Source organism: Gymnoscopelus microlampas (genome assembly GCF_963454915.1).
Source record: "Gymnoscopelus microlampas genome assembly, chromosome: 8".
NCBI classification, from domain to species: domain Eukaryota; kingdom Metazoa; phylum Chordata; class Actinopteri; order Myctophiformes; family Myctophidae; genus Gymnoscopelus; species Gymnoscopelus microlampas.
The window spans coordinates 36,544,436-36,563,081 of NC_139945.1; the positions used below are offsets into that span (position 1 = coordinate 36,544,436).

The window sequence follows — 18,646 nt, forward strand, 5'->3', positions numbered from 1 at the left end:
CCAGTGCGCTCAGTGCTGTACTTCCGAACGCACCCATAATCTACTCACTCACAGTTACTCTCACAGTTTATACTATACTGTCTAGATGAGTAAAATACAGATGTTTAACTCTTCTTGGTAAAGACATGCACAGAAATATTCACGATGTAGAAATGTTTTATTACTTATCAACAACGTGGTACAAAGACAGTCATAACATGACCGTTACAGGTACATTTGGTTACATTTTGTACATTCTCAGAGTTAACACTGTGGATTTTATTGTGTGCACTCACTGCACAATAGCTGTGTTTAGGTGCTGCTAGATTGGATTGCTTGCTGTTGAAAGTTCTGTGGTGGAGAGAAGTCAGACGGTCTACGGTTCTCAGTGAAGCCGTATAATTTCCTCAGGGCCACACAAGCTGCTTCCTCCTCCGCAACCAGAACAGTCTCTCCTGGACCCTGACCCAGAAGCTTCTTATCGCTGAAAAAACATTTTGGCTATTATTTGGCATTTTGTCGATATTACACGACTATCCGTGTATCACAAAAGCTACCTTGATAAAGAATCTGACGAAATTTTATTTTAAGTCGAACCATTTATTTGAGACTTCATCAGTGGTGAGCCTTTTGCCGTCAGTGTTGACAGAAATTTCTTACCATGTTTTTTAAATCTGTCCTTTCATTCCACTACATTTCACTCGATTCTCCCACACACAAAAACAGTAAACGAACAGAAAATGCACTCACTGACTGCACTTCACCATATGTAAAACACGTTTTACGTACCTATACAGGCCCACAAAGTAGAGTGGGAGAACTGTGCTGGCTCCAGCAGACCTGATGAGACGGGGCTCTGGAAGAGGAAGGTTCTGCCGTGCAAGTTCCTCCACCAGCAGGGCCATAGGGTCAACCACCATCCACATATCAAACAGGTCCTTCCCTATCAGCTGGGTGGCCAGGAAATCCTGAAAGGAAGGACGGTGAAAAGATGAATAATACAGTGAGAGAAATAACCAATATCATTCAGATGCATACAGTACCAGTCAGACGTGTGGACAGCACACACCTACTCATTGAAGGATTTGTCTTTATTTATTTATTTTACTTTTTTCTACATTGTAGAATAATAGTGAAAATAACATATGGAATTATCTGGTAAACAAAAACGATTTTTAAAAGTATCCCTGTTTGCTTTTATGACAGCTAAGAGCTTGGCATTCTCTCAACCCACAAACACCAGTAGGTCACCTGGAATGATTTTCAATTAACACAATGTGCCTTGTAAAAGTTAATTTGTGGAAGTTAAGGTTGGTATATACATTAAAGCCCTATTTGGTAAAAGGCCATCATTATATTAACATCTTATCTAAGCAAAGACAAATGTTAGTCTATTAGTCAGTAAATACAGAAAATGTCAAGAACTTTTAAAGTTTATTCAAGTGCAGTTGGAAAAAAACAGCGCTATGATGAAACTGGCTCTCGTGACGACCACCACAATAAACAAAGACCCACAGTTACCTCTGCTGCAGAGGATACGTTTATTACAGTTACCGGACCAATCACCAAAGAAATGCACATCAGACAATAGGGCATCGCAGTTCCCGCCCACTTCCTGGTTCCACTGCATTTTTCCCATTGACATTTCCAAAAATATTTATATCAATTAATTTAAGCCTAGAATCAAGCTATCCAGGGTCCTGGTGAATCATGACCATAAAACGTTTGATTCTGTGAAAAAAACTTTTTTGAAAACGGCAAAACAAAGGGTATTTATTAAATATAGTATATCATATAATTAGATATAAAATAAAAAAAAATCACAGAAAAAAATGTTTAATGGTCATGATTCACCAGGACCCTGGATGGCTTGATTCTAGGCTTAAATTAATTGATATAAATATTTTTGGAAAAGTCAATGGGTCAATGGCCAAATAAATAAGATGCATCTTAATATAGCTCAGAGGAGACTCAATGAATCAGACGGAATAAACATGACTTTTACCCTGAGGAAAAATCCGGCTTGCTCTGCTCCACTGCTCTGCTGGAGTGCTCCAATTACAGCCATGAAGGTTGAATACACCACGGCATCAGGGACAGGAAACTCTGCACTCATGGTGAGCTCTTCCACACCCAGGTTCCTCGCCACATGGCATATGACTACAGAACTGGTCAGGTGACTTGCAACAGCAGTCAAACCCTCATTTGGCAGGCTTGGGAAGCTAGCTTTGCACCAGTCAGTCAGGAAGCTTTGAGTGAAACCTAGACCCTGTGCACTCAACTGGACATTGTCCCCTAGGACGAGAGCGGTTGCTTCTGTGTCCATGCCTAAGGTTTGCCTCCTCTGTTGCTCTGACTGCACGTAACACGGATTGACAAAGGCCGCCTTCAGAAGCTCCGAAGAGAAATCTTCGTGAAGACGGCTGCTGAAAGCTTGGACCTCAGCATGGTAATCCCAGTTAGGCTGCTGAAAGCTGGAGGATAATGGGACAGGAGTGGACAGTATTAATTTTGTCAGGTCTAGCTAAACATTTACAAATATATCACAACGAGAAACACAAAAGAAAACAACAATAACACTTAGTGTTAGATGCTGGCTACACTGTAAAATCCTAACTCTGAGATTGTACAAATGGAACTTAATGGACCCTTAAAGTTTAATTTGGTTCCATTTGTACACTAATAAGAGTTATATTTCACATTCAGGATTTAGGGACAAAATACATTTCTGGTCTTCAGCTACATCATGAACCATCCAGACCACACAGGTCGTCTGGACCAGGTCTGCTTCCTGAACCAGAACTAAATGTAGAGAAATAAAGGTCAGTTTTTATGCAACAATACATACAGTATCTGGAAACTAGCCGCAAAAACTCAGATGCTATAATGCCATCTGGCATCTAGAGTTGCAATATCAACCCTTGACATTAAACAACATTAAAATCACCAAGATTGCAGCTGTACAGAAAGCTTGGATTAACATCTTTGTATCTGTCAAGTTTTTGTTTCATAAAAATCCACCGTAGACATGTTATGAGCAGCTTTCTGTCAATACATTCTGTGTAGGTGATTATTTTACTATGTGTCAGAATTTGGCATCGCTCGTTATCAATAACGCAACGTCCTCCTGCATTATGTGACATTCAGGAGGCAGCAGGACCTGAGGAGTGATTTCCAACGAGTGCTTCCAAACTCGAACACTTAGGGGAAAAAAATCACTTGCACAGAATTTATTGACAGAAAGTTGCTCCATAACGGTGGATTTGTATGAAACAAGACTTGACAGTACAGACTTTCTGTACAGCTGCAATCTTGGTTAGTTTAATGTTGTTTAATACAATCAGACAGGAGTTTTCTGTTTGGATGTGGGCTGTTAAGGGTTGGTATTACCAACTCTAGATGCCAAGATAGCATTATAGCATCCGAGTTGCTTTCGGCTAGTTTGCTACAACTCTGTTCTTTTAAATCAAAGCTAAAGACATTTAATGTTGCAGCATTTTTTTTAAGTTTGTTTATTTTTGTTTCATTATTCTGCACCGTAAACGTATTCTCTTCTGTTTCATTGTAACTTCTCTTCTTATTGTATTTAAATGTACTGTTATGTTTCTTTTGCACTCTATTAATGCTCTGTGTCCTGATTGCCTCAATGCTGCGGACTTTTACATTGCAGTATTGATCATTTTACTGATCACATTATTTTAATAATGCGAGTACTTGTTCCACCACTATATATAATACATCATTATTGTAGATTAATTGAGTACAAAGGACAATGGAAACTAGCCATAAGTGCTTTCTTAAGGCATTGGTTCTCAAAGTGGGGTCCGGGGACCCCCAGGGGTCCTTGAGGGAGTTCCAGGGGTCCCCAGCTAAATGATAGATTAGGCACCAAATGGACCCTTATGGGTCTGTAACTCTGAGAGTCAGTGTACACAAAATCTATGTCAATTTAACTCTCAGAGTTAAATTGACATAGATTTTACAATATAAATTGTGGTCCAAGTGATAGAAATGCCATTAAATGGGGGTCCATAGCCCTAATGCATGTCAAACTGGGGGTCCTTGAAATTAAAATGGTTGAGAATCACTGCTAGAGCCGTAAAAAATCTTCTCTTGTGGGGGTCCCTGGCATATCTTTTGAAATGGGGGTCCGCGGGCTAAGAAGTGTCAATTTGGGGGTCCTTGACATGAAAAAGTTTGAGAAGCACTGCAATGGCCTTGAGCTGATCTCTAGTCTACAGTGAACTGTTACCGTGCTTTTGGAGCTGGAGGTCCTTCCAGCTTTAACTTCCTCGCCATGATGCGGGTGTATGCCTTCATCCATCGCTTCTTTCCTCTGGTCGGTGTGAATAAAACATTTCTACACACTTGCTGGTAATGAAAACCTAGTGTTCTCACACCAAGATTTACAATGTTATATCCAGACGCCATGACACTTCTCACTAGCAGTGGTGTCCCTATGGTGGTGTCCGACAGTGTTGCCAGTTCTTTTTAGAGAAATAGGCAACCAGCCCTAGAAAAACAAACCCCAAAAAGCGAGCCCTTCGCCCTTTAAACATTAGCCGATCTACAAGCTCACAACGCGTCACGATGCAACGCGTTGTCAGCTTGTAGATCTGCTATTTTAAAAAAAATCTTGGAAGAAATTTTAAGAAATGTGAAATATTTATTTGAAACATGTTAACAACACAACTCTTGTATGGGGGTCCCTGGGCCCTGGCATAAAATATTTTCAGATGGGGGTCCGCACACAAAATACATATCAATTTGGGGTCCTTGACATGAAAATGTTTGAGAAAGGAAGCCCAAATAAGCAACAACTACACTTTAGAAACAAGCCCAAAAAACTGCAACCCGCAACTAACGAATATTTACAAGCGACTTTACAGAGCAATAAGCATAAAGTCGCTTATAATAAGCAGACATGGCAACCCTGGTGTCCGGCAGTGAAAACAGTCCGTCGCGGAACAAACTCATGATAGTACCGGGCCGACCGTTATGTATGGTCCTATGGTGTGGATCAACGTTACCATGGAAACAAAAAGACGCGTTACCAAACAACAAACAGACAAACGAATAACAGCTCGTCTGACTACTATCAACCATTCTTCTGTGTTGTGAGTTTTGGACAGACACAGATATAAATATATAATGGCAACTCAACAACTTCTTGAAGCTCGAGATGACGAGATAGTAAATGATTCTCCTTTCATAGATGGAATAGAGGACAAGGCAGGAGTGAACAGTGACCATTCAGAACAAAACAGCAGAAATAGCAAAACATATCAAGATAAAAAGGACAAAGAATCTGGACCAAGGATCACCAAGAAATTCCTGAAGGACCACTGCAAGGAACACAAACTTTATTTGACGCCTTACCTGAATGATACATTATACCTGCACTTCAGAGGTTTCTCTACTATAGAGAACTTGGAGGAGTATACAGGACTGAAATGTCTCTGGCTGGAGAGCAACGGCCTGCGACGCATTGAGCACCTGCAGGCCCAGACTGAGCTGCGCAGCCTGTTCCTGCAGCAGAACCTTGTATACAAACTGGAAAACCTTGAACATCTGAGCAGACTTTGCACCCTGAATGTCTCCAACAATTGCATACGAACCATAGAGAACATCTCCTGCCTCCTTGAGCTGAGCACTCTGCAGATTGCCCACAACAAGCTTGAGACGGTGGCCGACGTGGAGCATCTGAGTCAGTGTCCCTCCATCAGTGTCCTGGACATGTCCCACAACTCGTTGGACGACCCGGAGATTCTCTCTGTGCTTGCGTGCATGCCAGAGCTGCGGGTATTAAATCTTATGGGTAATGAAGTGGTGAAAAGGATTCCCAACTACAGGAAGACTGTGATTGTACGCCTCAAACAGCTCACGTACCTTGATGACCGACCTGTGTTCCCAAAAGATAGAGCATGTGCAGAGGCATGGACAGCGGGTGGGCTTGACGCCGAGCGCACAGAGATGGGGTTATGGGAGACACGCGAGAGGAGGAAGATCCAAGATGGTTTGGACACCTTGGCAGCCATTCGAGATAAAGCCCTGGAGAGACGCCGTCTCACAGAGCAACAACAAAGAGGTAGTTGACAGTTTTTATTTGTACCCCACACTCCCCCAACACACACACACACACACACACCCCCCCCCCCCCCCCCAAGTGTCTCAGCCTTTAAAGTTTATTCTGTTTCATTATAGGTCAACCTGAGGCCTCGAGAACTCCAGAGTCTCACAATCCCAGTGAGGGGGGTGAGACCCAGGCTTTGAGCTTATCACAGGGAGCGGGTATTCAGGCATCTGTGCAGGACAGCTGGGATGCTAATGCAGATTTCCTACAGAAACAGAGAGAGTCAACAGAGGCCTCATATGACGATAAGATAGACAAGGAACAACTTGAGGGAGAGTCATTAGGAGAGTTAGACATAAGCCAGCAGCTAGAGAATCATCTACATGATAATTCAGAGACGGAGCATTCTGTCCAAGAGACACAGGCAGAGAACTTAGGACAGAAAAGGCAACCAAACGAGGCACAGAGCATGGCAGCAGTGTTGTCGAAGAGAGAGCAACGTCCTGATACAAAACAAACATACAAGATCCAGTCTGTGAGAAAGCCATTGGTGAAAGATCAGGGGAATGATGGAAAGTTTGAGAAGAAGCAGTCAGAGCATAAACAGCCTCTTCCTACCATGAGACCTAACTCTGAACCAGATGAGGAGGTAGCAGTGCATGGTCCTGGGCCCCTGGTTACAGAAATGGAAGCAGCAGAGCACCTGGAGACTATTCACCTGCAACCACATAGCTCTCTGTATATTGATGATTTGCCTGATCTGGAGGAGGTTGACATGGATAATCCAGACTCAGACGCTGTCTTCTCCTGTAAGCAAATATCCAGGCCAAAAATAGAGGTTATATCAAGAGATAGCGATGACGATGAACTAGTCAAATATCAGAGTGTGACAGAGCTGGCTTGTAAGTCGAAGTCTACTTCTGGCCCAGAGAGAGATTCAGTGTTCATCAAGAGGAGTGACTGCAAGGCCTCAGTTGAGGTCGTCAACATTTCCTTGCATGGTGATCATGACCCAAATGCGATTTCAAAGCCCAAACCAAAGCAAGGGTCCTGCCCACCCCGCTTTTTGATTGAAGAGATTGACTAATGACCTTCATGCAACGGAAAAGGCAATGTTATAACTCAAACAGTACATTCAGAAGGCAGCCGTGCTGCTTACTTTGAAACCTTTTGATTAGTGTGTGTATTCAAATGAGACTGCAGTGTACAATGAGTGAAAGTGTTGATTTTCTGTCTCTTACCTTCAAGGTACAGGAATTGTGGTTAGACAAAGTGCTTTTATGTTAGTAATCGAATACTTTCAAAATCTGGTATTTGTATATGTGTATGTTTCGAAGTAAATCTTCAGGGAAAGGCCTTTCGTATTTAGTACAAGAGCAGAAATGTTTTCTTTCGCCAAAGCCAAATATAGTAGCGTGTTACATCACATATCTATTGACTTTTCTGAACATTTAGTGTGAATATTTGTAAAATTACTATATTTGCAGAAGCTATACATTCACTCATCAACAATCATTCCATTATAATGAACAGGTCTAAGAAATAAGTGCTAGTGCCACAGTTAACTACAGCAGCAAGCATTTATTAAAATGAAATCTTTCATTTTAATTCATGAAATATTATTTATATCCATAGGATTGATGGCTATTAAGGTCCTTATACAATAGCAAAATAATGGCAAACCAAAAACGCATTGTCTATTGAATTCAGCATATCTTTAAAAATACTATAAGAATCCTCTTACAATACAGCAGTACAGTTCTCAGATTTATTCACATATTACTCTGCTCCCAATAAATACATTCTGCCCATAGGTATACATCTAAAATGTGGCTCAATTTGTCTTTTCACTTACTGTATGTTGTACATCTTAGGATCATTGACTACCACAATTTAGAGTGACAGAAACAAATATTTACAGCCAAACGTGCTTAGCAACATTAAGAAGAAAGTTGTTCATGAAACAAAACAGAATGGTTTACATACAGAACTGTAAAAAATAAATGTACATGTATACAATAAATGAAATCAAAATATCCCTTTGTGCAATGGGTCTTGTTTACACACAGCTAGGCTTTGCTTGTATGGGGGACTGAGTGCAGTGGGTAGGGTTTTGCTAACATTTGACACAGAATAAGAGAGAAGGTTCGTCCTTCTCTGGCGGTGTTTAATTATAAGGCGGAAAAGCTTTAACGGCGGAACCACACCCAGCTGTTGATGAGCCAGAAAGCTACTGTAACCGAGTACAGGATCATCTCACGCTTTGCTCGCTCCTTGTTCTCTTCTTCCAGGAGCTGGAGTCTCCGATTCAACTTGATGATCTGTCAATAAAAAAGGAAAAACAATATCTTATCGAGGTGCAATCAAGTTAATCAATTTCATATAGTATAAAGAAATATTGATTTTAATCAAATAATAATTTTCCAAAAATACTCAAAATAGGCGATCTACAAGCTCACAAGGCGTCATAATGCCACAAGTTGTGAACTTATAGATTGGCTATTTTCCATATTTGAGATATTTTTAGTTGATAATTAAAAATCTTCCACATTGATTTGGTTCACAAAAGGTAATTTAAACTGAGGCAATATATTTGCAAATGGCTAACCTGACGTCTCAGGGTTGCTGCATCAACCACAGCCATATCATCTGACCCTCCATCCATAGAGGCGTCTAATGTAGATAATGCAAGCCTTGAATAGAGGGGAGGAAAATGTTAGAGGACTGTAAACTCACAAATGGATATATAATGATATTAGAACTGATGTCTACTTTGCACACCAGTAATTGATTTCCTTTGAATCTTTTACTACCAGCTAATTTCCCAAATGTGACTGATAACCCTTTTTATTGTACTTCCTGATCTTAAATGAGAATCAAGGACAGAAACCAAGAAAGAAGGAAAATCAAGACAGGAAAAGCTTGGAATCTCTGAGTGCCAGGTGGAGTTACCTGGATTCATGCAGGGGGTTGGAGATAGATGCCGACCCCCCTCGCAGTGATGGTTTGCTGAAGAGGTAGGGAAAACGGGAGGAAAGGAAAGACAAGACAGAGACAGACAGTAATAGTAGTGCTGCATACATGTACTGTAGCCTCATCTCAGATCCCCCTCCTTCACATTCATTGTTTTTCTGAACACTAGTTCTTTAAAAAAAAATGTGGACAGTGCCTTGTAACACAATGTATCACAATACTAGGGTAAATTAGGTTCTGGCTTTACAAAAACAAAACTGCAACAAAAAAGAAATACAAAATATATTGTGGATGGTAAATTAAGGTAAGGTAGCTCAGTAGCGGCAGTGGTCACAAACAAGTCACAAAGTAAACTCAAAATCTGTGATTGACTGCACTATTAGAATCAAAGCTGAGTGTGGAAGGTTGAGCCAAAAAGCCAACGACTTGATGAAGTAACCACAAGACCACAAGACCACAGGACCAGCTACTTATAGTGCCATTTACATTTATGCAGGTTCCCGATGGCATCTATCATATTTGATATGAAGTACAAGGCAAGTATCACTCACTACACTAGTATTATCACTTTTTCAAGACAGCGTAAGATGAACTTCCACAGCAACTACTTTTAGAGTAGAACAGACATTTGTTAAGGAGGCTTTCACTTCAATGCATTGAGTCAAACACAGAGAAGCCATCGCTTAGAAAGGGGAAAGAGTGCAAATTAGACTACTTTTTCAATCTGTGTAATTAACATGCAATATTAATAGTGTTAGAAACATTCATGTCAATTGATTTTATGTGGTTTGCTAGGGATGACTTCAAAACGCTCCCAAACTTTCAACACACCTAATGCAGATGCATTAGATTATTCACTAGGGGTGCCACAGAGCAGGGCTTGAATCCAGAATTCACAGTGAAAATAGTAAGACTTCATGGCCCTCATTTAACAAGGTGGTGTAGACCAAATAATGGGCGTACGGCGAGATCACTGCAATCTTCGGCATTTATCAATCTATCATGACTTTGACTTCAGCGTACAGCCCGCTCAGATCTCACGTCAGGTCTGAGGGCGTGTAGACTTTGGCTACACCCGTTTGTTCCATCCTAGACCTGCGGAGCAGCATTGTCTGACTGGCATTTTGACACATGTATCCACTCCAAAATGTATATCTAACACACTAATAAATAATCCCTGTGAAAATATAACATATTATAAACTCATTTAAACAAACTGCTTTAACAGTCATTCAGATAAGATTGCAGATCTGGCTGCATTTGAAAATAGCGATCTACAAGCTTGCAGATCTGATATTTTAAAAATATACGAGCGCTTATGCAAGAGCATTTTCTGGAGTTTGGACCGGCACGGCTGCTGTAATCTTTTCATAGACAGTGCGGTCTCCAAATTTACAGTAGCGTGTCCTATGGAGTTATATGCAACCTGGGTTCAGGATATAAACCCGATGCTCCAAACCTGTGCCCAGCGCAGGTGATCTTTCATGCTGTGGATTTATTTGGGCCACCGGGAGATCGGACATTTAATCATCCCAACACACACCAGCCTTCATCAATTAATGTTTATGCATTCATTTATCAATCACTCCATAAACGTTCAGATTATGAGTGCCTCTCCAGACTATCTCTCAGTCATTAACGTGCCGGCACGGGACTGACTGCAGCCTGAGTCTCACGGGGAATAGCCTACATAACTGCTTTATTTTAGTGTAACTCGGACGCGCACTGTTCGGTATGAGTCAAATAAATTAATATACAAACGTATTTCATTCATGGCGATGTGATTGGTGTCATTCATGAAGGCTACTATACAAAGATTGTACCGTAACGGAATACATGACAGACACAGTTGGGCTTGCAAGTAGGTGCGTATGTGCGTGGGTGCGTGTACGTGCGTGCGTGGGTGCGTGCGTGCGACTTGACAGGTAGCAAGGCCGGCGGGGGAAACTTTCTTATTGGCTTTCGATGCGTCGTCTGGTCCTTCATGTTGTAAAATCGGGGCTTTTTGAGAACAGAGAGAATGCATGTTATTTAAATGACGGTCGGTTTCAGCCGTGGCATTTATCAAAGCTCCGACCAAATGTACGCTAGAATTGGCTGTATAGGACGTTTTTACACTCCATTGACAAATGAGGGCCCATGTGTTTAAAAATGACAACTGATCCCAGATAACTTGTGCAATGTTTGACAAACTTGCCAAAACCAATTTATACAGATAGTATCACTTAAATAAATCGTTGTATTGATCCTAATGTAAAAAAGGTGGCTGTAGGAACGGGTCGGTAGGTCAATATTTCGTAAGGGTGTGAACAGAGAGGGAGTGCTCCGATTGCATCACGGTCCTAACAGGAGGGGTGATTGACAGATCACCTGCTATGGTTCTCGTCCAGGACCTCCAGGACCTGCTGGTAGGCCCGGCGTGTAGTGGAGTGGAGGTAAGACAGAACGCCGCTAGCGCTGTACAGGTTCTGTTCGTCCTCATCCACGGTGAGAGGGGGGCAGGGGCGGACAGGGGCTGGGGGGGGTAGGGTCGCGCTGCTCGGTGGCCGCCAATAGGAGCCGGCCAAGCCAGAGAGAAGAGATACAGGTAGAAGACAGTAGAAAAGGGATGGAGGGAGGGGAGGCAGAGAAGGAAGAGATACTGTCCTCAACTTTACTGACTGTACAGAGATAGCCACTAAGTGAAATAGTAAACCCCGAAAAAAGAAAGAAAATCTGTTAATGATGAAGGAACACTTAACTTGCCAATCAATAGAGGTGCTCCACTGGCCTACACCCAAGCACTCCGACAGGAATGAGAAGATAAGCAAGCATGCAACTTTTGATTAAAACTCCAAAGACCATGGAATTCAACACAGTTGGTGACTTGACTGTTCAAAGGCATAACCCTGTCATTTGACATGAAGTGCTTTTAATCAATAGTTTCAGCAGCACAGCATTAATAAGTTAATGACTTGCACACCAAGCGTGGAGCAGATTCTAACGCTGATGGCATCAACAAACTTACAGTAGCAAGACCACAGCCTCAACAATAACGACACCAACAAGCGATAACAGTGCAGTTTTATAGAGACAGACACCAAATTAAAGGCAAGTAACCAAGTAGCGCTGTAACAGTTAATCAAACTAATCAATTTAATTGATTATAAAAAAAATCTATTACATTTCTTTGTGTTGATGTGTTGATATAAATACATATTTTATATCAAAACAATGTGCTTCTCTATCATTCGATTAATCAAAAAAGTAATCGAAAGATTAATCACTACGAATTATATAATCAACAGTTGCAGCCCTATAAAAGCAAACTTACAAAGAAAGGAAGGAAAGATAAAGCTGCAAGATGACAGAAAAACATGCAAGATGATAGTGTGTAAAAGAGATAAGATGGGGCTAGTGGTGGTGTTGTCAATTGATTACTCACATGGAATCACTTCCAGACAGCTGGCCATTATGACGGATGGTTATGTTCTCACTGGACGAGCGTTCCCGTCGTAGTCGTCCTTGGGGCCGCTAATAGAAGGAGAAATAACACTTTAATCGGCTATTATTTCCTCCTAATTTCCACATCTTTAGTCAATAGGGTTGATTTAACCACATGAACCCTAGCATCCCTATTCTGGGGATGTCACGTGAGCTTGTAGATCAGCTATTTTCGGTGAAGAGATTTGGTGTAGAGGGGAAAAGGATGGGACCAACAAGTATAGACCCCTGGGGGACCCCTGTTAATGAAGTATATAGGGTTTGAAGTGGTTAAGTCAAGTAACAAATAATTTATAAAATTATATTTATTAGACATCATGTATTTAGTGACCTTTTAATCTGAACATGGGCTTTTATGTCCAATAAACTGAGCTCAGCTTACGGTACCAAGTCTGTCATAAACCAAACATTTTAACTTTTGGCTGACCGTAAGTTTCATATGGCAGTGGTGCAGAATTCTAAGGTGCTGCAGCACCTCTATCCCTTACTGGAGAGAACCATAACCACCCACAGATTTAAACAGCTTCTTACCTCTTCACTGGGTAGGGCTGGGGCTGCACTCCGCTCCATCTCCATGAAGTCCAAGGGCCTTTCATTGAGGGTGAGAACTCTGGGTGGGGTCTTCAGTGACGGGATCTCTTGTAAAGTCGACTGGATCAGGTCCAGGTCCCTGGGTCTTGAATACTGGGAGTCATCACTGTCTCCCAGTCCTGATGGCAAACAAATGAGGATCACAATTCACGAATGGGATCAATCTCTTAATGTTTCAACCCACTTCAAGAGGGGAAGCTCCTTGAAACTCTAATACAGTCCACATATCCATATACAAAACATACAGAATTTCTTCATTGATAGCGTAGGCTAGCTTAATCTTATTTTTATAAACAACACCTACATTGGTAGTAAATGAACCTCTTAACACATCGGGTGCCAGCATTTTTTCATAACAACTTACCGTGGGTGCCAGCATTCTCCCCATTGACTGCGCTTTGCTGTTTAACGTTTCCGCGTGCGTTACAAGCAAATCCACGCAAAAAAAAGCATCGATTCATGTTCTGCCATGAGCCTAGCTACAGGCTGGAACCATAACATTCCCCTCGCGGGTTACAACGGGGGGGGATCGCGCATCGCGCATGACCGTTTTTCCCCACAGGAAACAAGATTCGGAGATATAGGCGTTTCAAAGTAGGAAATAGACAGGAACCGGATGGGGGGAAAAAAAGTGTTTCCGGTGAGCGATCTGGCACTTCCTTCGCAGGATTACAATGGGTGCTCCCAGAGCTGCTCTAGCCTCGCCCGCGCGGAGAAAAGCGAAAAAAACAAAAAGACTGAAATCACGGTTCAGACCGTGATTCGTGAACGGCACCGAAGCTTCGGAACCGCCACTATGTAAACACACGGTTCAGACCGTGTTTGGCACCCGATGTGTTAAGTGTCCTGACCAAACAGATATACAAAGTCTAGACTCCAGAACAACACATTGTCATGCTCCCTGTCACCGTGATGTCACCATGGCGTCTAAGACCCATGTGACCCTACAATCCTTTGTCGGACAGTTACGTCTCTGATGCATAATATGAATTATACTTCATAATATGAAGTAAAAATAAATTATACATTTATTTTAGCAAACATATTTGTTAGACTTCATGAATTAAGAACGCATTAAACTCACCATCTATGCATCCACAGGCTGCATCCTACCTTACCCTGCTAAACCTGTTATGAACAACAAATCTGTGTTGAAATCATTCCAGCGGACGTCACCATTTTGCACAAACTCAGACTCATTTCAATGAGTAACAAATATCGACACAACACCGGATTACCACCGTTGCACAGACGCAAGGGTTAACACTTTTCAACATAACAGCGACCTGAGTTGTCTGTGCCATGACTTGGCAAGTGCACAATCACCTAAATTGATGGCTTGTTAATAATTCATGATACTAAATAAATGATGTACAGTTATAGTGATATAGATACAATGTCAACAAAGAAGTTGAAGCCTGTTGCTGGACAACAAACAATTGCAGGTATATTCTCGCTACCAAAGCTACCTCTGGTGGCCCCCTCTCTGCCTCAGCAGCCTGTGCTCAGCCTACCATCTACATTGCCTGTATCCATCTCTGCTTCCATTTCTGTTACATCTTCTGCTCCTACATATACAACATAATATATACAGTAGATACTGTAATTTGTGTTATATATACCGTTATAGGTATACTTTATGTTCCATATTTCTTTGAATATTCATTTTAGATGAGAGATGATGTGACATTTGCAAAGTTGTCTTTCCTTTATGAATACAATTTTCTAATTTGGCACATTAATTCAACATACATGTCATAAATATAACCATAGTTATAGTCCTTTGCAATCAAAGCCAAAAATCTAAAACAAACACACAACACATGTTACTGGGGACCCATTCAATTTCCTATTTGAATGACCACCCATGGGTCCCGCCGTCCCGGGAAAACAGTTCAACATCACTGTTGTTTCTACAAAATACTTTGCCTTACCAATTTCATTTTCAACTTAAACTTTAATGTCATCACAATACAGGTGTGTAAACAAGTGAAGAGAGTGCCTCGCCCAGTGTCCTGCACACCTAACACACACAGAAAATATATCAGAAGTCCACCAATGGCTCTGAGAAGCCAAACAATAACAAGGTGAGTCATGAATGATGTACAAGAGCTTAGCATTCAACATCACCATGTTGAAGGGTGTGGTAGTTGCAACACAAAGAGTGAGAGAGTCTAACTCTAAAGGCCTACAGTACCTGACATCACAATCCTCTCTGGAACTTGCATCATGGCAGTGTGAAGGACCTCGTGCATGTCAGCTTCAGGACCCTCTGAGCCGTACGGGGCTACTTTGAGCATCTCCGGGATTCGCATCCGTTGGCTGATGCCCTCTGTGTACTCCAGCTCATAGTGGATACGGTTCATCTCCGCCATCTCTGAGGTGGGGGAGGGGAATGCTGCAGCATTCATTTGGCTGTAAAAGAACACAATGTCAGCATGGCAATCACACATAGCTTAGTGGTGACTAGTGAGTCAAACAAGGATCGATTAACCACTTGAACCCTATACACTTCATTTGTTGTTGTATTCTCATAAGCTCCACTGAAGCCACCTTGTTGAGCTATAACAGAGGCCCACTACTAACTGAGCCTAAAAGATTCGGCGATTGTGCACCAAAGGCCGAACCACTGGGACAAGTTGCTGGAGTGTGCCACTGCCAACCCACAGACCGGAGAGAGACAGGTTGCGTGGCAAACTACCTAACGTAGGAAGTCAACCGGTCAAGTCATGCAGAAAGTATGCTTGACCAGAGACCAAACCTTTAACCTGGTTATATCCTATCCCCCACCCTTTTCCCTCTACAACAAATCTTTTCACCTAAAATTGCCCATCTACAAGCTATTTTCACTGAATGTTTGCCTATTTACACAGAATGTTCACCAATGGCATGCTCAGATTCTGATTCTGAAAACGCCTTCTAAATCCTGACCTGAAGTTTTCTGAAAAACTTCTGATTTTAATTAAAAAAAACTGATATGTTACTATATATATATATATATATATATATATATATATATATATATATATATATATATATATATATATATATATATATATATATATATATATATAGCAACAGCTAATGTTACTCAAAGGGGTTCCCTGATTGAAAGGTATAACGACGTATTGGTGTTCCAGGTCTAAGTTTAAGTCTGTCTGTAGGTTTTATAAATATTTAACCAATGAGAAGTATTAGCAAGACCTTAATATGAATAAATAATAACTACATTGGGTCCATTGGAACACAGGTTATTCTTTTCCTGCGAAGTAACAGGTATGAGCAATAGAAGGTTTCCACCAGACATACAGTATGTCTCCTACTGCGTGTTTAGAGTGACACCTGTTCAACCTACAGTTACTTTATAAAGATATTTTAATCACTTAAAGGACCTCAGAAAAGAGCAGCATGTGATGAAGCCAGAGTTATAAATGGACAAAGCTCGTGATGCTGTCATATGATGATAATAACAAGCCTAAAGTGTCTCTTGAGTCTGTTGTCAGACATGACATCACCAGTTGGTCCGGAAACCTGACGGTAAAGTATAAATCTGAAATCCTTAGATTAGTCAAAATGACAGGGAAGATTATGGGTATGTCCACACCCCCCATTACCCCCCAGGTCATTTTTGAGCAGTCCACCATTGGGCTGGCTAAGAACATTGTGTCTGACCCCTCCCATGTCCTACACACTGAGCATATTACTGCCGTCAGGTAGGAGGTACGGGACCAATGCGTTCAACTACAATAGGTACAAGTACTCCTTTGTCCCTATATGTCAATTACACTCTGAGGTGGTTATTATTATTTATTATGGAGGGTGATGACCAGGAAAAAACAGATTGTACATGTCACTGTGTGCTTATGTTTTGTTTTTGTCTTGTACTGTATGGTATTGTGTATGCTGCTGGTCTGTGTGTCCAAGACAAATTTCTCCCACAGGAGACAAAATAAAATAACCTTGAACCTTGAAAAAGAAACTGAATGTACAACAAAACGAAAGTTGATTCATAGCTCTACTGAGATACTTAAGAAATAAGCTCAAATTAGCTAGTTTGCAGGCAAAATGATCATTAGTTGAACACACTAATACCCAAGTACACACTGAAAACAACATTTAATGACTGGAGGAAGAATAGACCAGGGGTGGTTAGTGGGCAACCTTTTTGGGAATAATGATCACTAAGCCAGGAGTGTTCAACGTTTTTCAGGCCAAGGACCTCCTAGCTGAGAAAGAAATGAAGCAGGGAACCCCACTACATATTGTATTGTATCGTTAATGTGTATTTTAATTTAACAACCCTCAATACTTGGTCTGCTCTTTCTTCCCTCTACAAAAATGAAAATAGCAGATCTACAAGCTCACAATGCGTCACATCCATCTGCAATTTTCAAAAGATTTTTTTTTAAATGTCATACATTTGAACACTTGTGAAATGGGACATATTCTGCATAAAGTACATTTTGATGTCAATACTTTTGTACTTGAATTTTGAATTTCGGGCCTTCACTTGTAACAGAGTGTTTCCACATTGCAGTATTGATACTTTTACTTAAGTAAAACATTTGAGTACTTTTTCCATCACTGGTGCTGTGGAACAAAAGGTCTTGAGCTACAATCGACGTGCAGGAATAGATGTCAGTTTAGCTTAGCCAACCAACACATTAGCATGACCATTTCTAGCCTCCAGCTGCTATGTGAAGCTGTAACTTACCCGTTGGTGATGTGCTAGCTCCTCTTCAAATAGGATGTATGTACATCCAGTTCATACAATTCACGTGAATGTGTTAAAAATAATCTAAAGAGGTAAATGCATCATAGAAGCATCATCCTCTACTGTTGATGTCTGACTGAGTGACAATGAAGCGCCTCCTCAGTGTTGCCAGATTTTGTGAGAGAAATAGGCAACAAGGTCTAAGAAAACAAGCCCAAAAGAAGCAACTTATTCAAAAATAGCCGATCCATAAGCTTGTAGATCAGCTATTTTCAATAATCTCATAAATGCTTCCTGACACAAAACATTGTCATGAAAATATCTGAGAACCACTGGTTTAAAATAACAATTAGACATTTTTGAAGTAAGCCTAAATAAGCTAGTATACTTTAGAAACAAGCCCAAAAAAACGCAACCCGCAACTACCAATATTTACAACTACAAGCAACTTTACAGAAAAGGAAGCCCAAGGTCGCTTATAATAAGCCGACATGGCAACGCTACTCCGAACAGGAAGAGTCGAAGGAAAGAGGAAGTTGCGTCGTTGAAGTCTGGCGCCGCCTGGCGCCAAAGAACAAAATCTTCCTTGCTGAGCGCCCGGATACAAAATAACAAAAGGAATTGGGTTGATATGATTGGTTGAGTCAATTTAATTTATTTTGGCAAGCTAGAACAGTGGTTCCCAAACGTTTTAGATCGAGTGGTGTGTTCTACCGTCAGATGCTGTGTACGGCATACACCTTGAGATTATTTTTCGTCGCCATCGTATACCTTCAAAAACTGTTCAAAACAGCGCATCTGATACGCTGTGATACGCTAACTGCCCAAGGCAG

The 18,646-nt window shown here is 41.2% G+C and overlaps 3 protein-coding genes across 4 annotated transcripts; 1 reads left to right on the plus strand and 2 right to left on the minus strand.

Moving 5' to 3' along the window:
- Positions 1–151: 151 nt before the first annotated feature.
- Positions 152–4,431, minus strand: mrpl44 (mitochondrial ribosomal protein L44). Its single transcript, XM_084065008.1, has 4 exons — positions 4,232–4,431; positions 1,985–2,453; positions 769–947; positions 152–463 (listed from the first exon to the last, which is right to left on the minus strand). The coding sequence occupies exons 1-4, from the start codon at positions 4,408–4,410 to the stop codon at positions 292–294; spliced, it is 999 nt and encodes a 332-aa protein (XP_083921134.1). The 5' UTR covers positions 4,411–4,431; the 3' UTR covers positions 152–291.
- Positions 4,432–5,130: 699 nt separating this feature from the next.
- On the plus strand, positions 5,131–7,139 carry dnaaf1 (dynein axonemal assembly factor 1; the record flags this gene model as incomplete). The annotated part of the gene is made up of 2 exons (XM_084064649.1): positions 5,131–6,067; positions 6,184–7,139. 2 exons carry the CDS (start codon positions 5,131–5,133, stop codon positions 7,137–7,139), a joined length of 1,893 nt encoding a protein of 630 aa, XP_083920775.1.
- Positions 7,140–7,618: 479 nt separating this feature from the next.
- Positions 7,619–17,970, minus strand: mffa (mitochondrial fission factor a). Of its 2 annotated transcripts, XM_084065478.1 has the most exons (8): positions 17,814–17,970; positions 15,297–15,514; positions 13,040–13,218; positions 12,450–12,538; positions 11,396–11,560; positions 9,005–9,061; positions 8,661–8,745; positions 7,619–8,373 (listed from the first exon to the last, which is right to left on the minus strand). In XM_084065478.1, the coding sequence occupies exons 2-8, from the start codon at positions 15,508–15,510 to the stop codon at positions 8,242–8,244; spliced, it is 921 nt and encodes a 306-aa protein (XP_083921604.1). In that variant the 5' UTR covers positions 15,511–15,514; positions 17,814–17,970; the 3' UTR covers positions 7,619–8,241. The 2 variants fall into 2 exon arrangements, with proteins under 2 accessions (XP_083921604.1, XP_083921605.1); XM_084065479.1 differs by lacking the exon at positions 11,396–11,560.
- Between the last annotated feature and the right edge of the window lie 676 nt (positions 17,971–18,646).